Source organism: Amblyraja radiata, chromosome 24 (assembly GCF_010909765.2).
Source record: "Amblyraja radiata isolate CabotCenter1 chromosome 24, sAmbRad1.1.pri, whole genome shotgun sequence".
In the NCBI taxonomy this organism is placed as follows: Eukaryota; Metazoa; Chordata; class Chondrichthyes; order Rajiformes; family Rajidae; genus Amblyraja; species Amblyraja radiata.
This window is the reverse complement of record NC_045979.1, coordinates 12,663,841-12,682,586: the sequence shown is the minus strand read 5'-3', so window position 1 is coordinate 12,682,586 and position 18,746 is coordinate 12,663,841. Positions and strand designations below refer to the sequence as shown.

Genomic DNA, 18,746 nt, shown 5'->3' with positions numbered 1-18,746 from the left:
AAAGTGGGTCATATAATCACTCATGAATCCGCCCATGAGCGTACTACACGTTTGCGTGAGAGTAACCCATCTTGCTCCGCTATAAGATCTTTGCTTCCAAGGATCTGTAGAGAAAATTCCTCTCCACAACAAATATAAACCTCGCCTGCATTTTAACCCCTCCCCCCCACACCACCAAAGCCTCCGGAATCGCAAGCACAGCGCCACCGATGGTAGGGTTTGTAACAACGCCACTATCTCAAAAGTTTAACACACCTTGGTGCAGCGAGCATAGGCCCCCCTAGATCTCGAGGCCCTAAGCTTAAGCTTGTATAGCCCCACACATCGCGAATGACTGCCCATTGAGGCCTTTCCCTGGTGGCATCAAAGCCATCCACCCAGTAACTGATGCAGTCCTGGCCTGGATGTCTACATTTGATCTACAATTTTAGGCTGTGCACGCCATACACAAGAAGAAGATTTCAATTCTGCTCCATGTTCTCACACCAACCTGACTCTTCTGGACCTCCTCCACTGTCAGAGTGAAGCTAAATGCAATCTAGAAGAATAACACTTAATAATCCACCATAGTGGCCCATGACACATCGGCATCAACACTGAATTCTTAATTTGTGATAATGTGATAGTGTTGGAGAGGGTGCAGAGGAGACTCATTAAGATCTTGCCTGGGATGAAGTACGTTAGTTATGAGGAAAGACTGGAGACACTAGATCTGCTTGGTCAGCACGGAATCGGTGGGCCGAATGACCTGGTTCCACTTTGTATCTCTAAACTAGATTAAACAAAACAAAACTGTGAAAATCTCTTCATACGTTATCGGTGTCTATTCATAGTGTCATACTCGCTATTGAATGTTTGCACCTATCTTTAAACAAAACTCTCTTTCCACTCATGTGGTCTCCTGAGGTAATATTCCTTCCCTTGTTTAAGGGATGTTCCAACTGGACTCTGCCCTGCAATGTCCAGCAGCAGAAGGAGCCTGGACTGCAGTCGTCTTCCACAGAGCCTTGGCGTTGGCTGCACCAAGCTTCAGTGCGTCCCACAGCACCTACTCCTGCAGTAGAATGGGCTAGTTGGCAACATTCCCTGACAAACTTCTCGCTGTGCCAAGAGGCCAACAAGATTTAGCAGACCACTTCTTAAGTTATAATGGAAGATAGATCGTTGATGAAGAAACTGACAATGGACAGGCAAGAAACTGCCCTGTGGAACTCCTGCAGTGATGTCCTAAAACTGGGGTGACTGATCTTAATCAAGCACAATCCTTTGCATGAAGGAATGGGTGTCATTTCGGGTCAAGACCATTCTTCATTCCTTCTCTCCAGAGATGCTGTCTGTCCCGCTGAGTTACTCCAGCATTTTGTGTCTACCGTCGATTTAAACCAGCATCCGCAGTTCTTTCCTACGCAATCCTTTGTGTGAGTTGTGTCTTCATCCACTGAGTTTTTTTTACCTCCTTCCTTGTGGCCTGTCACTAGTTTTACCAGGCTTCTCAATGTCACACTCAGTCAAATGTCATCCAAATGCCAAGTATTCTTACCTCACCTCAGGAGTTCAGCGCTTTGGATCGGTTCTGGAGCCAAGTGATCTTTCTGAAACTTAAATTGATAAGCATCATTGGTGTGCAAGACCCTTTGATAGAAAGGCCAATGGCACCTTCCATCACTTTGCTGAGAAATGAGAATAGGTAATCATGAGTTGGTTTAGTTTAGTCATGTGTACCGAGGTACAATGAAAAGCTTTTGTTGCGTGCTACCCAGTCTACAGACAGACAATACATGATTACGATCGAGCCAATTACAGTGTATAGGTACATGATAAGGGAATAAAATTTAGTGCAAGGTAAAGCCAGCAAAGTCCGATCAAGGATAGTCAGAGGGTCACCATTGAGGTACTGTAGATAGTAGTTCAGCACTGCTGTCTGGATGTGATAGGACGATTCAGTTGCCTGATAACAGCTGGGAAGAAACTGTTCCTGTTTGTGGACAGAAAGTATGTGGGCATATTTCCACATGTTTGGGTACATTATACCTGTGTCGGAACAACCTGGTTAGAAACACAACTCTCTGTGCACAACTTCAGCACACCAACCAAGATGTTGTTCAGTACCATCGTCTTTGTGTTACAAAGTCTTTATAGCCTTTCCTTGACATCACATGATAAGGGAATGTAACTTATGGATTTAAAAGTGATCTGCACCTTTCCTGTTCAGGAGCCTAAAACCTCTCCTTCTCGCTGTATCCTAAAGCTCATTCCATGCATTACCTCTTACACTAATCCTTTCTACAGTTGCAGCCTGTGCCACCCTTATATTCTGGCACCATTTATTTTCATCTATAAACATTTCTTATATACCTCAATATGTTTTTCTCTTAGTCAACTCCTAATCAATTAATTTAGGGGCAGCACATTGGCACAACTGGTATAGCCCTTGTCTCACAGTGCCAGCGACTTAAATTTGATCCTGCCTTCGGCTGCAGTTTCTTCCTGCATTTTCCTCCGACCGATCCGGTTTCCTCCCACATCCCAAAGACACGCGGGTTTGTGGATTAATTGGCCTCTGGAAATTGCCCCTATTGTGTAGAGAGAGGATGAGAAAATGGGATAATGTAGAACTAGTGTGAGCGGGTGATCGATGGTCACTGTGGATTCAGAGGGCCGAAGAGCCTGTTTTTGTGCTGTATCCAAACTAAACTCTACAGTGCCATAAAATAAATTGCCCACAATATGGGGTGGCACGGTGGCGCAGCGGTGGAGTTGCTGCCTTATAGCACAGGAGACCCGGGTTCAATCCTGACTGGGTGCTGACTGTACGGAGTTTGTACGTTCTCCCCGTGACCACGTCGGTTTTCCCCAGTTGTTCCAGTTTCCTCCAAAGATGTACATTAATTTGGCTTCGATAATTGTAAATTGTCCCTAGTCTGTAGGATAGTGTTAGTGTATGGGAATGGCTGGTAGGCACAGACTCGTTGGACCAAAGTCCCTGGTTCCACGCTGTATCTCTAAAAACGAAATATTTAAACATTGGAATCAGTCACTGTGGAGCGGGAAGTTTGCTTCATAGCATTCCCTTGCGTTTCTTTCTGTTGTTACCTCATAAGAAGCAAAATGAACAATTGCAGAGAAGCTGAAGGGAATCTCTGGTCTTTATTAATTAAGCAGCAAATTGTGGAAGCGTAATGATTTATGACAATTGATCCCACTAGGGTTTTCAGGCAGACTATGGACAACGTCAGATCACGAGAAAGGGAGGTCTGTTCTATCTCTGAGACACCCATCGCCTTTTATTTATTTTCAGGTGCACATCCTGGAAAGAGGAAAGATTTGAGGAAAATATAAAACTTCCTCGTGAGTGCAGACTGTCACATTTCATATCAAATTAACTTTGCAAATCAAATTGACTTTCAAATTAACTTCTCCCGCCTCTTTTCCAGCTTTCTCCCGGATCGAACCCGGGTCTCTGGCACTGTGAGGCAGCAGCTCTACCAGTTGTGCCACTGTGCTGCCCTTAGGACAAGCCATCAAAGGAAAAAGAGAATGATTAAAATGGAAAGCTGGACTCAGTCTTCAAAACTGTTCATATTCACAATTTTGCTAAGTTATGTCATGAGTCCAGCTTTAAAATGTTGCACCCTTGTGTCTACCTGCAGTGCTGCAATCTAGACCACAAGGTGATGCTTTAAGCAAACATTTTACTGTAACATCATTAACTTGAAATTCAATTAAGCATTATGAACAAGAACAATTTTGGTTTCTTCCTCTGCGTGACTTGCATACATTTCACATCGTAATGAGTGTCTTAAAAACAGACCCCAAAGACCCCAAATTCCATTTTCAGGTTTTGTCTTAAACTACTTTCCAGGAAACAAGGAATTGCAGTTGCTTTTTACAAGGTCCCGACACTTTTACGCAGCAAAATCATGTTGTCCCGAGATGCTGCCTGATGTGCTGAGTTACTCCAGCGTTCTGTGTCTTCTACTGGCTGGGAATGTTGTCAAGTAAAGAAAAAATATTGCAGGTTATTTTACAAACATCTACATTGACACTGAATCCTAATACGTACTGCATTTCAGCACTTTTAAAAAGGTGTTGCACTGTAAGGATTCCTGATATGTAATGTAGAAGGAACAAGCGATGCCTGGTGAAAGATCTATAGAAATACTGTCTCACCAGATACCAAACATAGCAATTATCAGCCAACATGTTGATGTTTGATGTTGAATACCAACGTGACTGCTCCTTGTTCAATTCTCCATTCCTGGTCCAATGATCAGAGGGATTTATGAACTGTTTGAGCTTATGGGAGAAACACATTGAATTTGGCGCTCCATCGAACCTTCCACACTGGCAGTGTGCAGAATCCTGGCATGCTATATGCCCAAAGTATAGGACCAAGTACCTGATCATCTGTACTTGCAGACCCCAGTATGCATCAGGCTCACAGTGGGCCAGGGAAGAAGAGAGCATGGGTGGGAGAGGGACGACGGTCCATGGACGACCAGAATGGAGGTGACGGCTGCTGCATGCCTTTATGGCCACCTGCAGCTGGGACTGTAACATGGCGCCTCTTGCATATAGACGCAGTGAGCTGTTCTGTACATTCTGTACTAACCAAAGGATGGTGCTTATGTATGGTGATAGTCTTCCTGATCTGTATGCAGAAAAACTATTTCACTCACCTTGGCACACGTGATAATAAAGAAACCAATGAAACCATTGAACCCATTGATTCTGAAGCATCATCGAAGTTTTAATTGACCTGATAGTTCACTGGAACAGTCAAATAAATGCCATGTCGGCATATTACAGGCTGGTAATTCTGTACGAATAATTCAACCTCAAGACTAAGTTTTTTCCTGCATTTGCAAGAGAAGTCATGATAATTTCTATATTCCTAATATAGGAGGCCATTTGGCCCATTGAGTCTATTCCAGCTGTTCTCACCACATTCCTATCAATTATGTCCGTGGCAAAACGCTAGTTTATCACAATGTGGCTCTAATCTAATCGGGTGTGTTCAAGAAAATTGTCTTATTGCGTAATCAGCAACAATAAAAAAACTATTCAAGTAAACACATTCACTCGTTGCATTCAGTTGTTCCTGGCCCTAGTATCTGCAAGTGTGAGAGTTTTCAATCATCCTTAACACCACTCAGCCATGACTAGTTTAAGGCAAAGTTTGTTCAATCAATTCAGGAAACAAACAGTTCCCAAGAGGAAACAACAATATATTCCCATAGCCCCAGTAACTCAAGTTTTGGTCGTCAACACTTCTAACTCATCACAGTCTAAAGAAATACTCTCTATCATTGGCAAAAATCTCCTGATTTGATGCACATGATCAAACAACTTTCTGTCATGTGACAAGGTCCCTCCTATAACATGACAAATCATCACAGCAAACAACCTTTAACTTCCCTTCCCATTCCCATTCCCACCCTTCTCTCCTGGGCCTCCTACACTTCCCTTTAGGAAAAGATTAGATGGACCTTATATTTTTGCCTGTGCTCCAACTAGACTCACACCTACTTGTCCCCTCCCCCTCCACCTACATTCCGTCCTCGGGCTTCACAATTTATCAGCATATTCTAGAAAACCAAATATAAAATAATTGATTCCTTTTCATAGCACACGTGTTAAGGGATGCACCATCTGGTGTACATAACAGCATTAATACAAATTAAATTAGAGCCAATCCCTTTGCTTTGCTAGGTGTTGAATTTGCATTTGGAAACTTTATGTAAGCTGTGTAGTTTATAGATCTGCCAAAATCTAAGTATGATAATAGTGAGATAGGCTTATGTTACCCAAGAGAAAACATTATCACAGATGCTCGCTGATAGCATGCGAGACATAATTCCATTAGGAATTTCAGGGAGTGCTGCATCAATAAATTACAACCCATTATGTAGAAACAATGTATTCATGCCAAACACTACCCATTTGTAATGGAGAGTTGAAGCCTAACATCCCTTTAATTTTGAATACAGATGTATTTGGTTGGAAGATATTATCTACAAATTCATCAGCACAACACTTTTCTGTACCTATATAATGTAATTGAAACACAATCGCACAGAATGATGCCATTCCCCATGTGCTCCATGAATGGGGAGACCTGGAAAGTTCATGAACTTCTTGATTAAATACTTGATCCACCCCCTGTGTTAAATCTAACCCCCAACCCTTCCTGATCTCAAGGAGACCCCTAGTTCAATATCCATCCTTGCCAATATCCTCAAGCCAAACACAAGGGCAAATGGTAGAGTGAAAAGAGAGATACCAGCGTGAAGAATGTAATTCTCAGCATTGTGGTGTAACAGTTCCAGAGAAAACGTCCAATGTCTGCTGGAGGTGGGTTGGAGCATTGGACAGTTACTTAGCTTATGGAAGGACCACTCAGATGTCTGACAATAGAGGGTAGGAAGCTGTTCTTGAATCTGGTGGTGTGTGCTCTCAAGCTTCTGACTCTTGTGTCTGATGGGAGCGGGGAGAAGAGCAAACGACCCGAGATGGGAAAGGTTCTTGATCTTATGAGCTGCTTTTCAAGTTAGAGTTTAGTGTAGACTGAGTCAATGGTGGGGAATCTGATCTGTGTGATGTACTGAGCTACATACACAGCTTGCTATCATTTATTGCGGACTGAGTAGATCTGTCCCCAAAACAAGCTGTGATGCAGCCCAACAGGATATCATGTTAAGATCTTGAGAACGCTTGGTTTTTTATCTTGATTTGCTGGTTTATTAGTTCCATTAATGTCAACTTTCATCTGATCTTTTTTTCAGTTTGGAAATGAGTAAAAAAATAAAACATATAACTGCAAACCATGACCAAGTTTGAGTTTTTTTTGCCAATTTCATTAACGAGCAAGCTGAGTTGAAGTGAATAACTGTGGATGTTGGATTTCCTGTAATGACGAGCTGACATTTGTTTTCAATAGTTGCACATTAACAGGCATAAAGTATTGAAGGTCAACTTGTGCTTCTGGAGTAGATTACATTATTTAATGTCCACAGAAAATAATAAAAACATCTAAGAGAGAAACTATGCAGTGATCCGGGTTTTTTCTCTGGGTTTGGTTCCCTCCATATTCCACGGGAGAGCACAGTGCCACAGCAGTAAAGTTGCTGCCTAACAACGCCGGAGACCCGGGTTCGATCCTGACTATGGGTGCTGTTTGCATGTAGTTTGTACGTTCTTCCCGTGACCTGCATGGGTTTTCTCCGGATGCTCCCATTCCTTCCCACACTCCAAAGATATACAGGTTTGTAGGTTAATTGGCTTTGGTAAAATTGTAAAAACTGTCTCTAGTGCGGGTGTAGGAATGTGTAAGTGTACGGGGATCGCTGGTCAGTGCGGACTCAGTGGCTGAAGGGCCTGTTTCTGCACCATATCTCTAAAACTAAAATAACTAATAACTAAACTTATGATTTAAATGATCGTGAACAATGTTTTAATAATGGTAATGGGTCTTCTCTGATTGCAAGGCATATTTTGACAATTATAATTAGTAGCATTAATTTAAACGACATGTGCTCAGCAAGGACTGAAAATTGGAAAATAAATTAGATGATTAGCAAACTGATATTACATTGATTGCTAATGATACAGTATATGTTACCACTGTGACTTTGAAATATGGAATTCAAATTCATTAGTTGTGGACTGACACTGTTAAAGGAGTTAACAGAGAATATAGAACGGTTTAGTTAGGTTTCACTGAACACCTCCGCTCAGTCCGTCTTAACCTACTTGATCTCCCAGTGGCTCAGCACATCAACTCCCCCTCCCATTCCCAGTCTGACCTTTCTGTCCTGGGCCTCCTCCATTGGCAGTGAGTCTCACTGCAAATTTAGCTTGGGTAGTTTACACCCCAGTGGTATGAACATTGACTTCTCTAACTTCAGATAGCCCTTGCTTTCTCTCTTCATCCCCTTCCCCTTCTTAGTTCTCCCACCAGTCTTACTGTCTCCGACTACATTCTATCTTTGCCCCACCCCCTCCCCCTCCCACGACATCAGTCTGAAGAAGGGTCTCGACCTGAAACGTCACAAATTCCTTCTCTACAGAGATGCTGCCTCACCCGCTGAGTTACTCCAGCATTTTGTGTCTACCTGCGGTTTAGTTAAGTTTAGTTTAGTTTATTGTTATTTTGTGTTATCCAGTCATCTGAGAGACTATACATTTATACAATGTGTGGGAAGGAACTGTAGATGCTGGTTTAAACCGAAGATAGACACAGAAGGCTGCAGTAACTCAGTGAGTCAGACAGCATCTTTCGAGAAAAGGAAAAGGTGAAGAAGGATCTCAACACGAAACATCACCTACTCTTTTTCTCCAGAGATGCTGTCTGATCCGCTGAGTTACTCCAGCATTTTGTGTCTATATACATGATTACAATCCAACTGCCCACACTCTACAGATACAGAATAAAGGGAATAACATTTAGTGAAAAGTACAGCACATGAACAGGCCTTCACCCACAATGTCTGTGCTGAACATGATGCCAAAATAAACTCTCATCTGCCTATACATGGTCCATACTTCCTCCATTCCCAGCATATCCGAGTTCCTGTCCAAAAGCTTCTTAAACACCACTATTCTCTCCACCATCTTCCTTGGCAGTGTGATCCAGGCACCCACCACCCTCTGTGTAAAGAAACAACATGCTTCCACACCTCCTTTAACCTTTAATCTCCACCCTCTTACCTTAAAGCTAAGCCTGCTAGACATTGAAATCTCTACCCAGGGGAATAGGTTCTGACTGTCTACCCTGTCTAATCCTCTCATAATTCTTGATACTGCTATCGGGTCTCTCCTCGACCTCTTGCATTCTAGAGAAAACAATACAAGTTTGGCCAACCTTTCCAAGTCAGGAGATCCACAAATGATTTTCTTTATGCTTTATGTTCCGTTCTCCTGAAGGAAAGAGAAGGTTTTATTGTGAGACTTTAATGCATTTTGTTCTTCAAACGTTCACAAAAATAACCGGACTCCGATGCAGAGTGAAATATCCTGTTAGAATCAGATCAAATATTGAAGAGGTCCAGATGGTTACAGTGTTTGCAACAAATGAGATTTTGTTGTTCCCGCTGTGAGGCAACCATGAGAGCTGTGAGCAGTTGGAAAACTCATTAAAAATTCCCCAAATGAGGAAGTGTTGCCTTGAGGAATAGATAGGTTAGTAGTTAAGGGCGATCTAGACTATTGACTAAAGCAGATGTGCTTAAACAGTAACTTAAGTCACTGGATGATGTCAAAAGGTGTTGGAATGTTTCTTTGGTTGAACTCTGCAAGTATAATATTCCTGGGAATTATTTTAGCTCTGTGATGCTTCAATTACAACTGATGTCACCTCAACCCCATTGCGGACATTGGACTGTCTATGGAACTGATGCCTTATAATGCTGAGAACTGTATTCTGCATTCTATATCTTCCCCTTTGCTTTATTTATTGTACTTAAATTTGACATAAAATGCTGGAGCAACACAGGCAGCATCTCTGGAGAAAGATAATACATGACGTTTTGGGTCAAAACCCTTTGAAACATCATCTATTCATTTCTCCAGAGTTGCTGCCTGACCCGCAGAGTTACTTCAGCATTTTGTGTCCATTTTCGGTTAAACCAGCATCTGCAGTTCCTTCCTGCACTATACTTGAATTTGACTTGACTGTGTTCATGTATAGTATATCTGATGTGTTTGAATAGCACGCAAAAGAAAGCTTTTCACTGCACCTCGATGGATGTGACAATAATAAATCTAAACCTATAAGTCACAACATTTCATGTGTAGGTCATTTTGTGTAAATCTTGTGTAAATTATTTCAAATAATTAGGCAGAACAAGTGACATGTTTCAGAAGAGTTTAGAATACGACAGAAGGCAAAATATGCTGCCGCTCTTGACTGTGTTTCAGACTATTAGCACAAGATGTTCTGCTGTTTGGCTGTAAGTTTTAATTGAGCAGATAATGTGATAATAACGTTTGTGAGTGGCAAGATAAATACTTCTGGGTTGTACAGGAAACTCTGAGCGACGTGTGCAGTGTTAATGATTCTGACCAAAATTATCCTACGTGTGTCACAAATTGTCCAAATAATGGTATTACTATGTGTAATAAACAAACATCAATAAATGTGACCAAAGTGGTTCTGTGTTTATAAGCTCTGCTTGTATGAAAACTGAGGATCATCGGAGCAGAATTAGGCTCTTTGGCCCATTGAGTCTGCTTTGCCATTCGATCGTGGCTGATCTTTTTATCCCGATTGTCATAAGGTCATGTGATAGGAGCAGAATTAGGCCATTCGGCCCATCATGTCTACTCCATCCTATTAAATCTTTTTCTCTTCACCTTAAAGCTATATCCTCTGGTCCTCGATTCACCTACTCTGGGCAAGAGACTGTGCATCTACCCAATCTATTTTATCTGGATAAATCCAAAAGTAAGATAATGACTGGTTCTTATAAAGTGACTCTGACAACGGCAGTGTGGACAATTTCTGTTCTTCTACTGACTGACTCTCACTTTCACATTCCTTTCTGTGTTTTGAGAAGTTCAATTTCAGTTTTGTGCTTTTCCCATGTGTATTCCTTGATCTGACTGTTTGAGACACATCATTTGCTCCCCTATTAAAAATAGCAGATTGAAGAATCAGATGAATTTCTAGATTTTATGCCACTAGTTCCCAACCAATGCACAACATTGAAAATGCAGATCAGGTTAAGGCAGTCAGTTACAAAGCTGCTTCATAGGTTTCAGCATAATGTATGCAATAGTCAATGTGCAAGCACTAATGAATACCATCATTTATTTCAAGCCTCAATGCCCTGCAAAACGAATCCCTGTGAATACTTTCATGGCTGTTGAACTTGAATAATTATCTTTGCCACTCAGTTGCAGACGAGGATGTTGCCAGGATTATAGGGTGTGAGCTATAGGGAGAGGTTGAGTTGGCTGGGTCTCTATTCCTTGGCGTGCCGGAGAATGAGGGGTGATCTTATAAAGGTGTATAAAATCATGAGATGAATAGATGTACAGAGTATCTTGCCCAGAGTAGGGGAATCGAAGACCCGAGGACATAGGTTCAAGGTGAGCTGGAAAAGATTTAATAGGAATCTGAGGGGTAACTTTTTCACACAAAGGGTGGTGGGTGTATGGAACAAGATGCCAGATAAGGTAGTTGAGGCTGGGACTATCCCGACGTTTAAGAAGCAGTTAGACAGGTACATGGATAGGACAGATTTGGACTGATATGGACCAAGCGCAGGCAGGTGGGACTAGTGTAGCTGGGACATGTTGGACGGTGTTGGCAAGTTGGGCCGAAGGGCCTGTTTCCAGGTTGTATCATTCTATGACTCTCTATGACTATGCAGGCATTTTAAAAGGGCGAGAACACAATAATTGAATTGCCCAGAAGTGACTACACCAAACAAGCACCACAATCCTTACTTACAGTTGGACTAATAAATCAGAAGGTTTCTTGAGTCCTGAATGAGGAGTCATTCCAGTAAATTACAAGCCTTTATTCTCTGGTTTAATTTGTCATGTATGTGTCATGTTCCAATAATGACGCATATGAATCTACACAGAACAATCATTTAGTTGTCCTTAATAATTAACCAGAATAGAAAGGCAAAGAGCACATTCAATTATTCAATTAGTTAAGCATTGCTCCATCATCTTGACCAGTTAATGGATATAAAGATTGATCAATTTACACAAACATTTATTAACGATGAGCTCTTTCTGTTGAAATGCTGCCTTCGGAGGTGTTCTTGCAGGATTTGTACCGATGAATCAATCATTTGAACCATAAATAAAAATATTTATTTTGTAATCTTTTTTCAAAAACAAATTGATGATTTTGAAGTATTGTAGAATTTTGTAAATCTACCTGGATGTTCTATGAGACAATTCTATATAATCTCAAGGTTAGTGTTGGCCAGACTACTGATCATATTCTGATTGAGAGCAAAAAATGCTTTAAAAAAAATGGAATATTCAGATAACTTTAGGTGACAATTTAGCATTGATAGATCATTGATATTACATTTCATTGACCAAATGTTAGTTTTTTTTGTGATTCTGGAGGGGCCTGGTAGATTGCAGCTGTGAATTTCGACAAACCACACTTTAAGACAGGTTTTCAATTATAATGTAATTACCTTAACAATTATGCTTATTATTATGCCTGTCGTTTACGGTTACAAGGACAGGAGGTAGAATTGGATGTAAAGAAGAATTAATTCTGTAATATTTTAATAATCTTTCAAAAGCATTGCAAAAATGAATTAAAACACAAAAAGACACAAAGTGCTGGAGTAGCTCAGCGGGTCAGGCAGTATCTCTGGAGAATATAGAATGGTTTCAGGGCAGAACCCATCTTCAGACTGCCGTTTCAGGCATTTTCTCCAGAGATGCTGCCTGACCCACTGAGTTACTCCAGCAGTCTCCTTTTTTTGTAAACTGGCATCTGCACTTCCTTGCATCTACATTAACATCTAGTTTGAAAATCTTATAAGGTGATACTAACATATGAGTTTAATTGAAAGCAGTATTATAGACAGTTAAATTAACGTCATCGGGTGGCGCCGCGCGTGGCAGCCTCGCCAGCAGTTTGTCCGTCCTTTCACCCTTTTTGTTGTTTTTAGTCTGTCTAAAAAGTATGTTTTTGGAGGTTTCTTAGTCTTTTTTATGTGGGAGGTGGGAGGGGGAAGAGGGGAAACCGTTTCTCAGTCACGACCTGGTCGATGATGCGTCTTTTCTCCCAGTGGCATCTTTACCCCCCCCATCGCAGCCTACCAACTGGATTGGCACGGCCCTTCCTGCCGGAGACCGACCAGAGCTTCAGCAGCGGTGAAGCACTGAATTACCATCGCAGTGCGGGCGATGCATTACCGGGGATCGCCGTGTTGTAGCTCCGGAGTATTGGGCCTGCTGTTTAACATCGTGGAGCTGTGGTCTGCAGAGCTTCCAGCCACGGGCGGCACTGACTTTAACATCGCTGAGTTCTAGGATCTGCTGAGGGTCGCCAGTGTTTGTCAATAAAGGGTTGTTAATAAAGTTCATTACCAACTATACCTGCCTGTGTTGAATCTGTGCCCTGCTCGGCCTGTGGACTTCGGGAGCCGCGGTCTCTGGTAGGAAGCGGCCGATTCGGAAACTCCAAGCCGCTGAGTGTGTTCTTCCGTTCCGACGTCGGAGTTCCGTCAGAGGGCCTGAACATTGGGCCGCCATAGCGGCGACTGCGGAGGGCTCAAAGGCCCCGACCACGGGTGAACAATGAGGAAGACGACTGAACTTTATTGCCTTCCCTCACAATGGGAAACGTTGATTCCGCTGTGTGGGGATGTTTATGTTAAACTCTATCCTGTATTGTGTTCTTTTTCTTGATATGGCTGTATGGTAACTCAAATCTCACTGTACCAATTGGTGCATGACAATAAATGTAACTTGAACTTGAACTTGGACTTGAACATAAATAAGTCATAGTGCATGTTGGGTCTATTTTGATGCAGTGGTATTATCAAATAATTTCCTTCCCATTCTGTTGCTAGCTGACATCTCTATTCATTATCACAAAAACGTAATGAATAGAGGCAGAAGATCCATTTGGCTTCTTCTATCTAATTCACCATTCTTTCTTTTCACCTTCTTGCATTAATCCGCATTCCATGAGTCCTTCAATATTGCCAAATGGGTTTTAACTTGGTCAAGTGAAACATGCTGCATTTTGGTAAGTTAAACAAGGACAGGGCTTACACAATAATGTCAGGGCCCTGGACACTGTTGTAGAACAGAGCGACCTTGGGATACAAATTTATAATTCCTTGGAAGTGGCCACACGGGTTGACAGAGCAGAGAAGGTTTTTGGCATGCTTGTCTTTATCATTCAGGGCACAGAGTACAAGTGTTAGGTCATCACAGTAGAATTGTTGAAGTCATTGTGAGACCACATTTGGAGTATTTTGCCTAGTTATAGAAAGGACACCTTTAAGCTGGGAAGGGTGCAGAAATGATTTGCACCGATGTTAGCAGGACTTCAGGGCTTAAGTTATTAGAAGAGACCAAATAGGCTGGGACCTTTTGCTGGAACATAGGAGATTGAATACCTTCTAGATGTATAAAAGGTAGACAGGAAGCAAAGAGGAGGAATTAACGGGTCCTTTTCAGGATGGCAGGCAGTGACTAGTGGGGTGCTGGGACCCCAGTTATTTACAATACATATTAACAATTTAGATGGGGGAATTAAATGTGATATCTCCAAGTTTGCAGATGACACAAAGGTGGGTGGCAGTGTGAGCTGCGATGAGGATGCTATGAGGCTGCAAGGTGACTTGGATAGGTTGGGTGAGTGGGCAGATGCATAGCAGATGCAGTACAATGTGGATAAATGTGAGGTTATCCACTTTGGTGACAAGAACAGGAAGGCAGATTATTATCTGAATGGTGTCAGATTAGGAAAAGGGGAGGTGCAACGAGACCAGGGTGTGCTTGTACATCAGTCACTGAAAGTAAGCACGCAGGTACAGCAAGCAGTGAAAAAAACTAATGGCATGTTGGCCTTCATTGTGAGAGGATTTGAGTTTAAGAGCAAGGAGGTCCTACTGCAGTTGTTCAGGACCCTGGTGAGATCTAATCTGGTGTATTGAGTGCAATTTTGGTCTCCTAATTTGAGGAAGGACATTATTGCTATTGAGGGAGTGCAGCGTGGGTTCACCAGGTTAATTCCCGGGATGGCGGGACTGACATATGATGAAAGAATGGGTTGACTGGGCTTGTATTCACTGGAATTTAGGATGAGAGGATGTCTTATAGAAACATATAAAATTCTTAAAGGATTGGACAGGCTAGATGCATGAAAAATGTTGCTGATGTTGGAGGAGTCCAGAACCAGGGGTCACAGTTTAAGAGTAAGGGGTAAGCCATTTAGGACTAAGACAGAAAAAAAAATCTTCACCCAGAGTTGTGAATCTGTGGAATTCTCTGCCAATTCACTGGATGTTTTCAAGAGAAAGTTAGATTTCGATCTTAGGGCTAAAGGAATCAAGGGATATGGGGAAAGAGCAGGAACAGGGTACTGATTTTAGATGATCAGCCATAATCATATTTAGTTTAGTTTAGATTAGAGTTACAGCGCGGAAACAGGCACTTCGGCCCACCGAGTCCGCGCGATCAGCGATCCCCGCACATTAACACCATCCTACACAAACTTGGGACAATGTTTACATTTATAGCCAATTAACCTAGATACCTGGACGTCTTTGGAGTGTGGGAGGAAACCGAAGATCTTGGAAATAACCCATGCAGGTCACGGGGAGAAAGTACAAACTCCGTTCAAACAAGCACCCGGGTTTCTGGCGCTGCATTCGCTCGAAGCAGGCTGCGGCCATCAACCCATCTGTATTCCAGGCCCAGTTACGGACTGAGGGTCTGAAGCAAAGATCTTCACCCGAAACGTCACCTATCCCTGTTGTCCAGCGATGCTGCCTGGGCCGCCGTTACTCCAGCACGTTCTGTCCTTTTTGGGTATTAACCAGCAGCTGCAGTTGTTTGCTTCCTCTACTCATACAATGATAATACCTTATTCATTTATAGTGGACAATCGGCAATAATATTCCTCCTCCCCCCCCCCCCCCCCCCATGGTCCGTTATATGGCAGGTTTGCTGCATACAGAGTCAAGATAGGCTTCGGCGACATCAGAGCCTAGTTTCCAGATTGGAACATCGGGAGTGGTCAGGGTGATATGTTCAGAGGGAGATGAGCCCAACAACTTCGGATTCACGATGCAGGAATGGGGAACTTCAAATAACTTTGAATAGCGTTGCAGAGACTTCATGTATATGCTGAATCAGGGGTCTATCAGGAATTGGTCGCTGCTGGAAACATCACTCGAAGATTGGGGAACATCTTTGAAAGAGAGAAAACACGATTGTAAAGTGAACAAGTGCTCTGACGTTTGCTGAGTTGAAGATTACGAGGTGGTTTGGTTGCAGCGTTACACTCGGATGTTGGTCAGGAAGCTCTACTGTCCACAGTGAGTTATAGGGGGTGAGCGTGGGCGCAGGTAGCACAGAGTAGACCGTCTCATTCCATCAAGCGCCTGGACAAATGGAAATGGTGTACATAGCCATGGAGGTGCTGATCGCGGTCACCTCCGTGCTGGGCAACGTGCTGGTGTGTTGGGCAGTCACGATCAACCGGGCTCTCAGGGAGACCACCTTCTGCTTCATCGTGTCGCTGGCGCTGGCTGACATCGCCGTGGGCATCTTGGCCATTCCCCTGGCCATCACCATCAGCATCGGCCTCCATACCAACTTCTACAGCTGCCTTTTGATGTCCTGCGTCCTGATAGTCCTGACTCAAAACTCCATCTTGTCACTGCTCGCAATTGCTGTGGATCGCTACCTTCGCGTCAAGATCCCAACCAGGTAATTGCTTCCTGATCGAAGTTGTGCTGTCAACAACTTCTCATCTGCACAACACCGCAGATGCTGGTTTAGAATTGAGTCTGAAGGAGTTTCTCCAGCAATTGCTTTGAACAGATAAATGGAAATCTTAAAACAATATTAATTGATAGTCAGTAGAAACAAGGAACTGCAGATGCTGGCTAATACACACAATGCAGGAGTAATTTAGCAGATTAGGTAGCATCTCTGGAGAACATGGATAGGTGACATTTAGGGTCAAGTTTGAAGAAGGGTCCCGACCTGAAATGTCACCTATCCATGTTCTCCAGAGATGTTGCCTCAGTTACTCCAGCACTCCAGTAACTGAGTTACTCCAGCACTGTGTCCTTAATTGATAATGTCTGAAGAAGGGTGCCGACCCGGAATGTCACCTGTCCGTTCCCTCCATGGATGCTGCCTGACCTGATGAGTTCCTCCAGTACTTTTGTGCTTTGCTCAGGATTCCAGCATCTGCAGTTCATTGTGTCTCTCTATTGTGATTGCTGTTTGGATGCATGGGAGAGTACGTGACTTTTCATTATAATGGCAATTCTGTGTCCTTCCACTTCCAGTTATGGCAACGGTAGCGATTAAGCTGCATGCATTAATGGACCCGTACAATGAATAGAATGGAATTGTAGTCAAATTTAAGGAATAATCTTGTTAAACTAGTCTCATCTGCCTTCACATGATCCATATCCCTCCCTTCCCTGCATATCCATGTGCCTATCCAAATGCCTTTTAAACGCCACCATGGTATCAACCTCCACCACCACCTCTGGCAGTGCATTCCAGGCCCCCATCATCCTCTGTGTAAAAATACATGCTCTGCATCTCTCCTTTAAACTTTTCTTTTCTCAACTAGACTGATGGTGGGAAAATGATAGGTTCTGATGTGGGTAATGACGGAAAATGCTCAGCTATGTTTTGTGATTGCTATCATTCGGCTTGGAAATTGTCATGGTAACAAAGCTTTCTATGTTACATTGTTTTTTTCCCATTGCATAGTCCTGAACAAACCAATACTGTGATCTAATTTCACTGTACATTTGCACAAAAAGTGTTAGTTTTTATTTTGCATTGTGTGTTGGTTATGGCTTCAACCTGGCACCTGGGAATGTTTTCTATATGAAAGGTGTTAAATAAATAAAACATTTTTAATTGTGAACCTTATAACATATTGTATTAATCACAATACTTTACTGTAATTGAAAATCACAAAAGTCCCGGCCCCAAAACATCGCCTATTCATATTCCTCCGAGATGCTGCCTAACTGAGTTACACCAGCAATTTGAGATTTTTTTTGTAAACCAGCATCTGCAGTTCTTTGTGTCTCGAAAATAATGTTTATGTTGTTCAACAGGTATCGAAATATTGTTACGAAGAAGAGAGCCTGGATCACTGTCGGTATTTGCTGGCTAGCATCTGTTTTGAATGGCATGACTCCCTTATTCGGCTGGAATAGAAGCAGTGAAAGTGGGTGGAATTTTACCAATGAATACAAGAAATGTGGGTTTCAAGAAGTGATCAGAATGGACTATTTGGTGTATTTTAATTTCTTTGGTTGGTTACTCTTACCTCTAGTAATCACATTTAGCCTGTATGCCGAATTATTTTGGATAATTAGGAAACAAGGAAAAATGATGGTTCCCAATGCCACTGACTCAACAAGATATCTTGGGAAGGAGTATAAACTCGCCGTATCCCTGGCTTTAGTTTTATGCCTTTTTGCTGCCTGCTGGCTTCCTTTGAACCTGATGAACACCATTTCGTACTTTTGTCCTCAGTACAGCAACTTAGGAATACCTCTCTCTGTCGGAATATTGCTCTCCCATGCAAATTCAGCTGTGAATCCTGTGATATATGCTTGGAGGATTAAAAAGTTCAGGGTATCATTTCTTCAGATCTGGAATCAATATTTCCAATGCAAAAATAATATCAATTATACAAATAATTATGGTGGTCAAATAGGAAAGGAAACCATGATAAGTTGCAGTGTTTGAACATATCCCAGTACAAATATGCTGATTTTACTAAGATAAAGTGATAGGAGCAGAATTAGGCCATTCAGCTCATCAAGTCTACACCGCCATTCAATCATGGCTGATTTATCTCTCCCTCCTAACCCCGATCTCCTGCCTTCTCCCCATAACCTCTGACACCCTTACTAATCAAGAATCTATTTATCTCTGCCATAGAAATATCCACTGACTTGGCCTCCACAGCCTTCTGTGGCAAAGAATTCCACAGATTCACCATCCCCTGACTAAAGAAATTTCTCCTCATCTCCTTC

At 42.4% G+C, this 18,746-nt stretch overlaps 1 protein-coding gene and 1 long non-coding RNA gene across 2 annotated transcripts; both read left to right on the top strand.

The window, feature by feature from the left end:
• The first annotated feature begins 3,249 nt into the window (after positions 1 to 3,249).
• Positions 3,250 to 3,742, top strand: LOC116986774. The gene is made up of 2 exons (XR_004415568.1): positions 3,250 to 3,348; positions 3,435 to 3,742. It is a non-coding gene; the product is annotated as an uncharacterized LOC116986774 (long non-coding RNA).
• Positions 3,743 to 16,090: 12,348 nt separating this feature from the next.
• LOC116986565 (adenosine receptor A1-like) lies at positions 16,091 to 18,456 on the top strand. The gene is made up of 2 exons (XM_033042162.1): positions 16,091 to 16,434; positions 17,817 to 18,456. The coding sequence occupies exons 1-2, from the start codon at positions 16,115 to 16,117 to the stop codon at positions 18,454 to 18,456; spliced, it is 960 nt and encodes a 319-aa protein (XP_032898053.1). The 5' UTR covers positions 16,091 to 16,114.
• Positions 18,457 to 18,746: the final 290 nt, after the last annotated feature.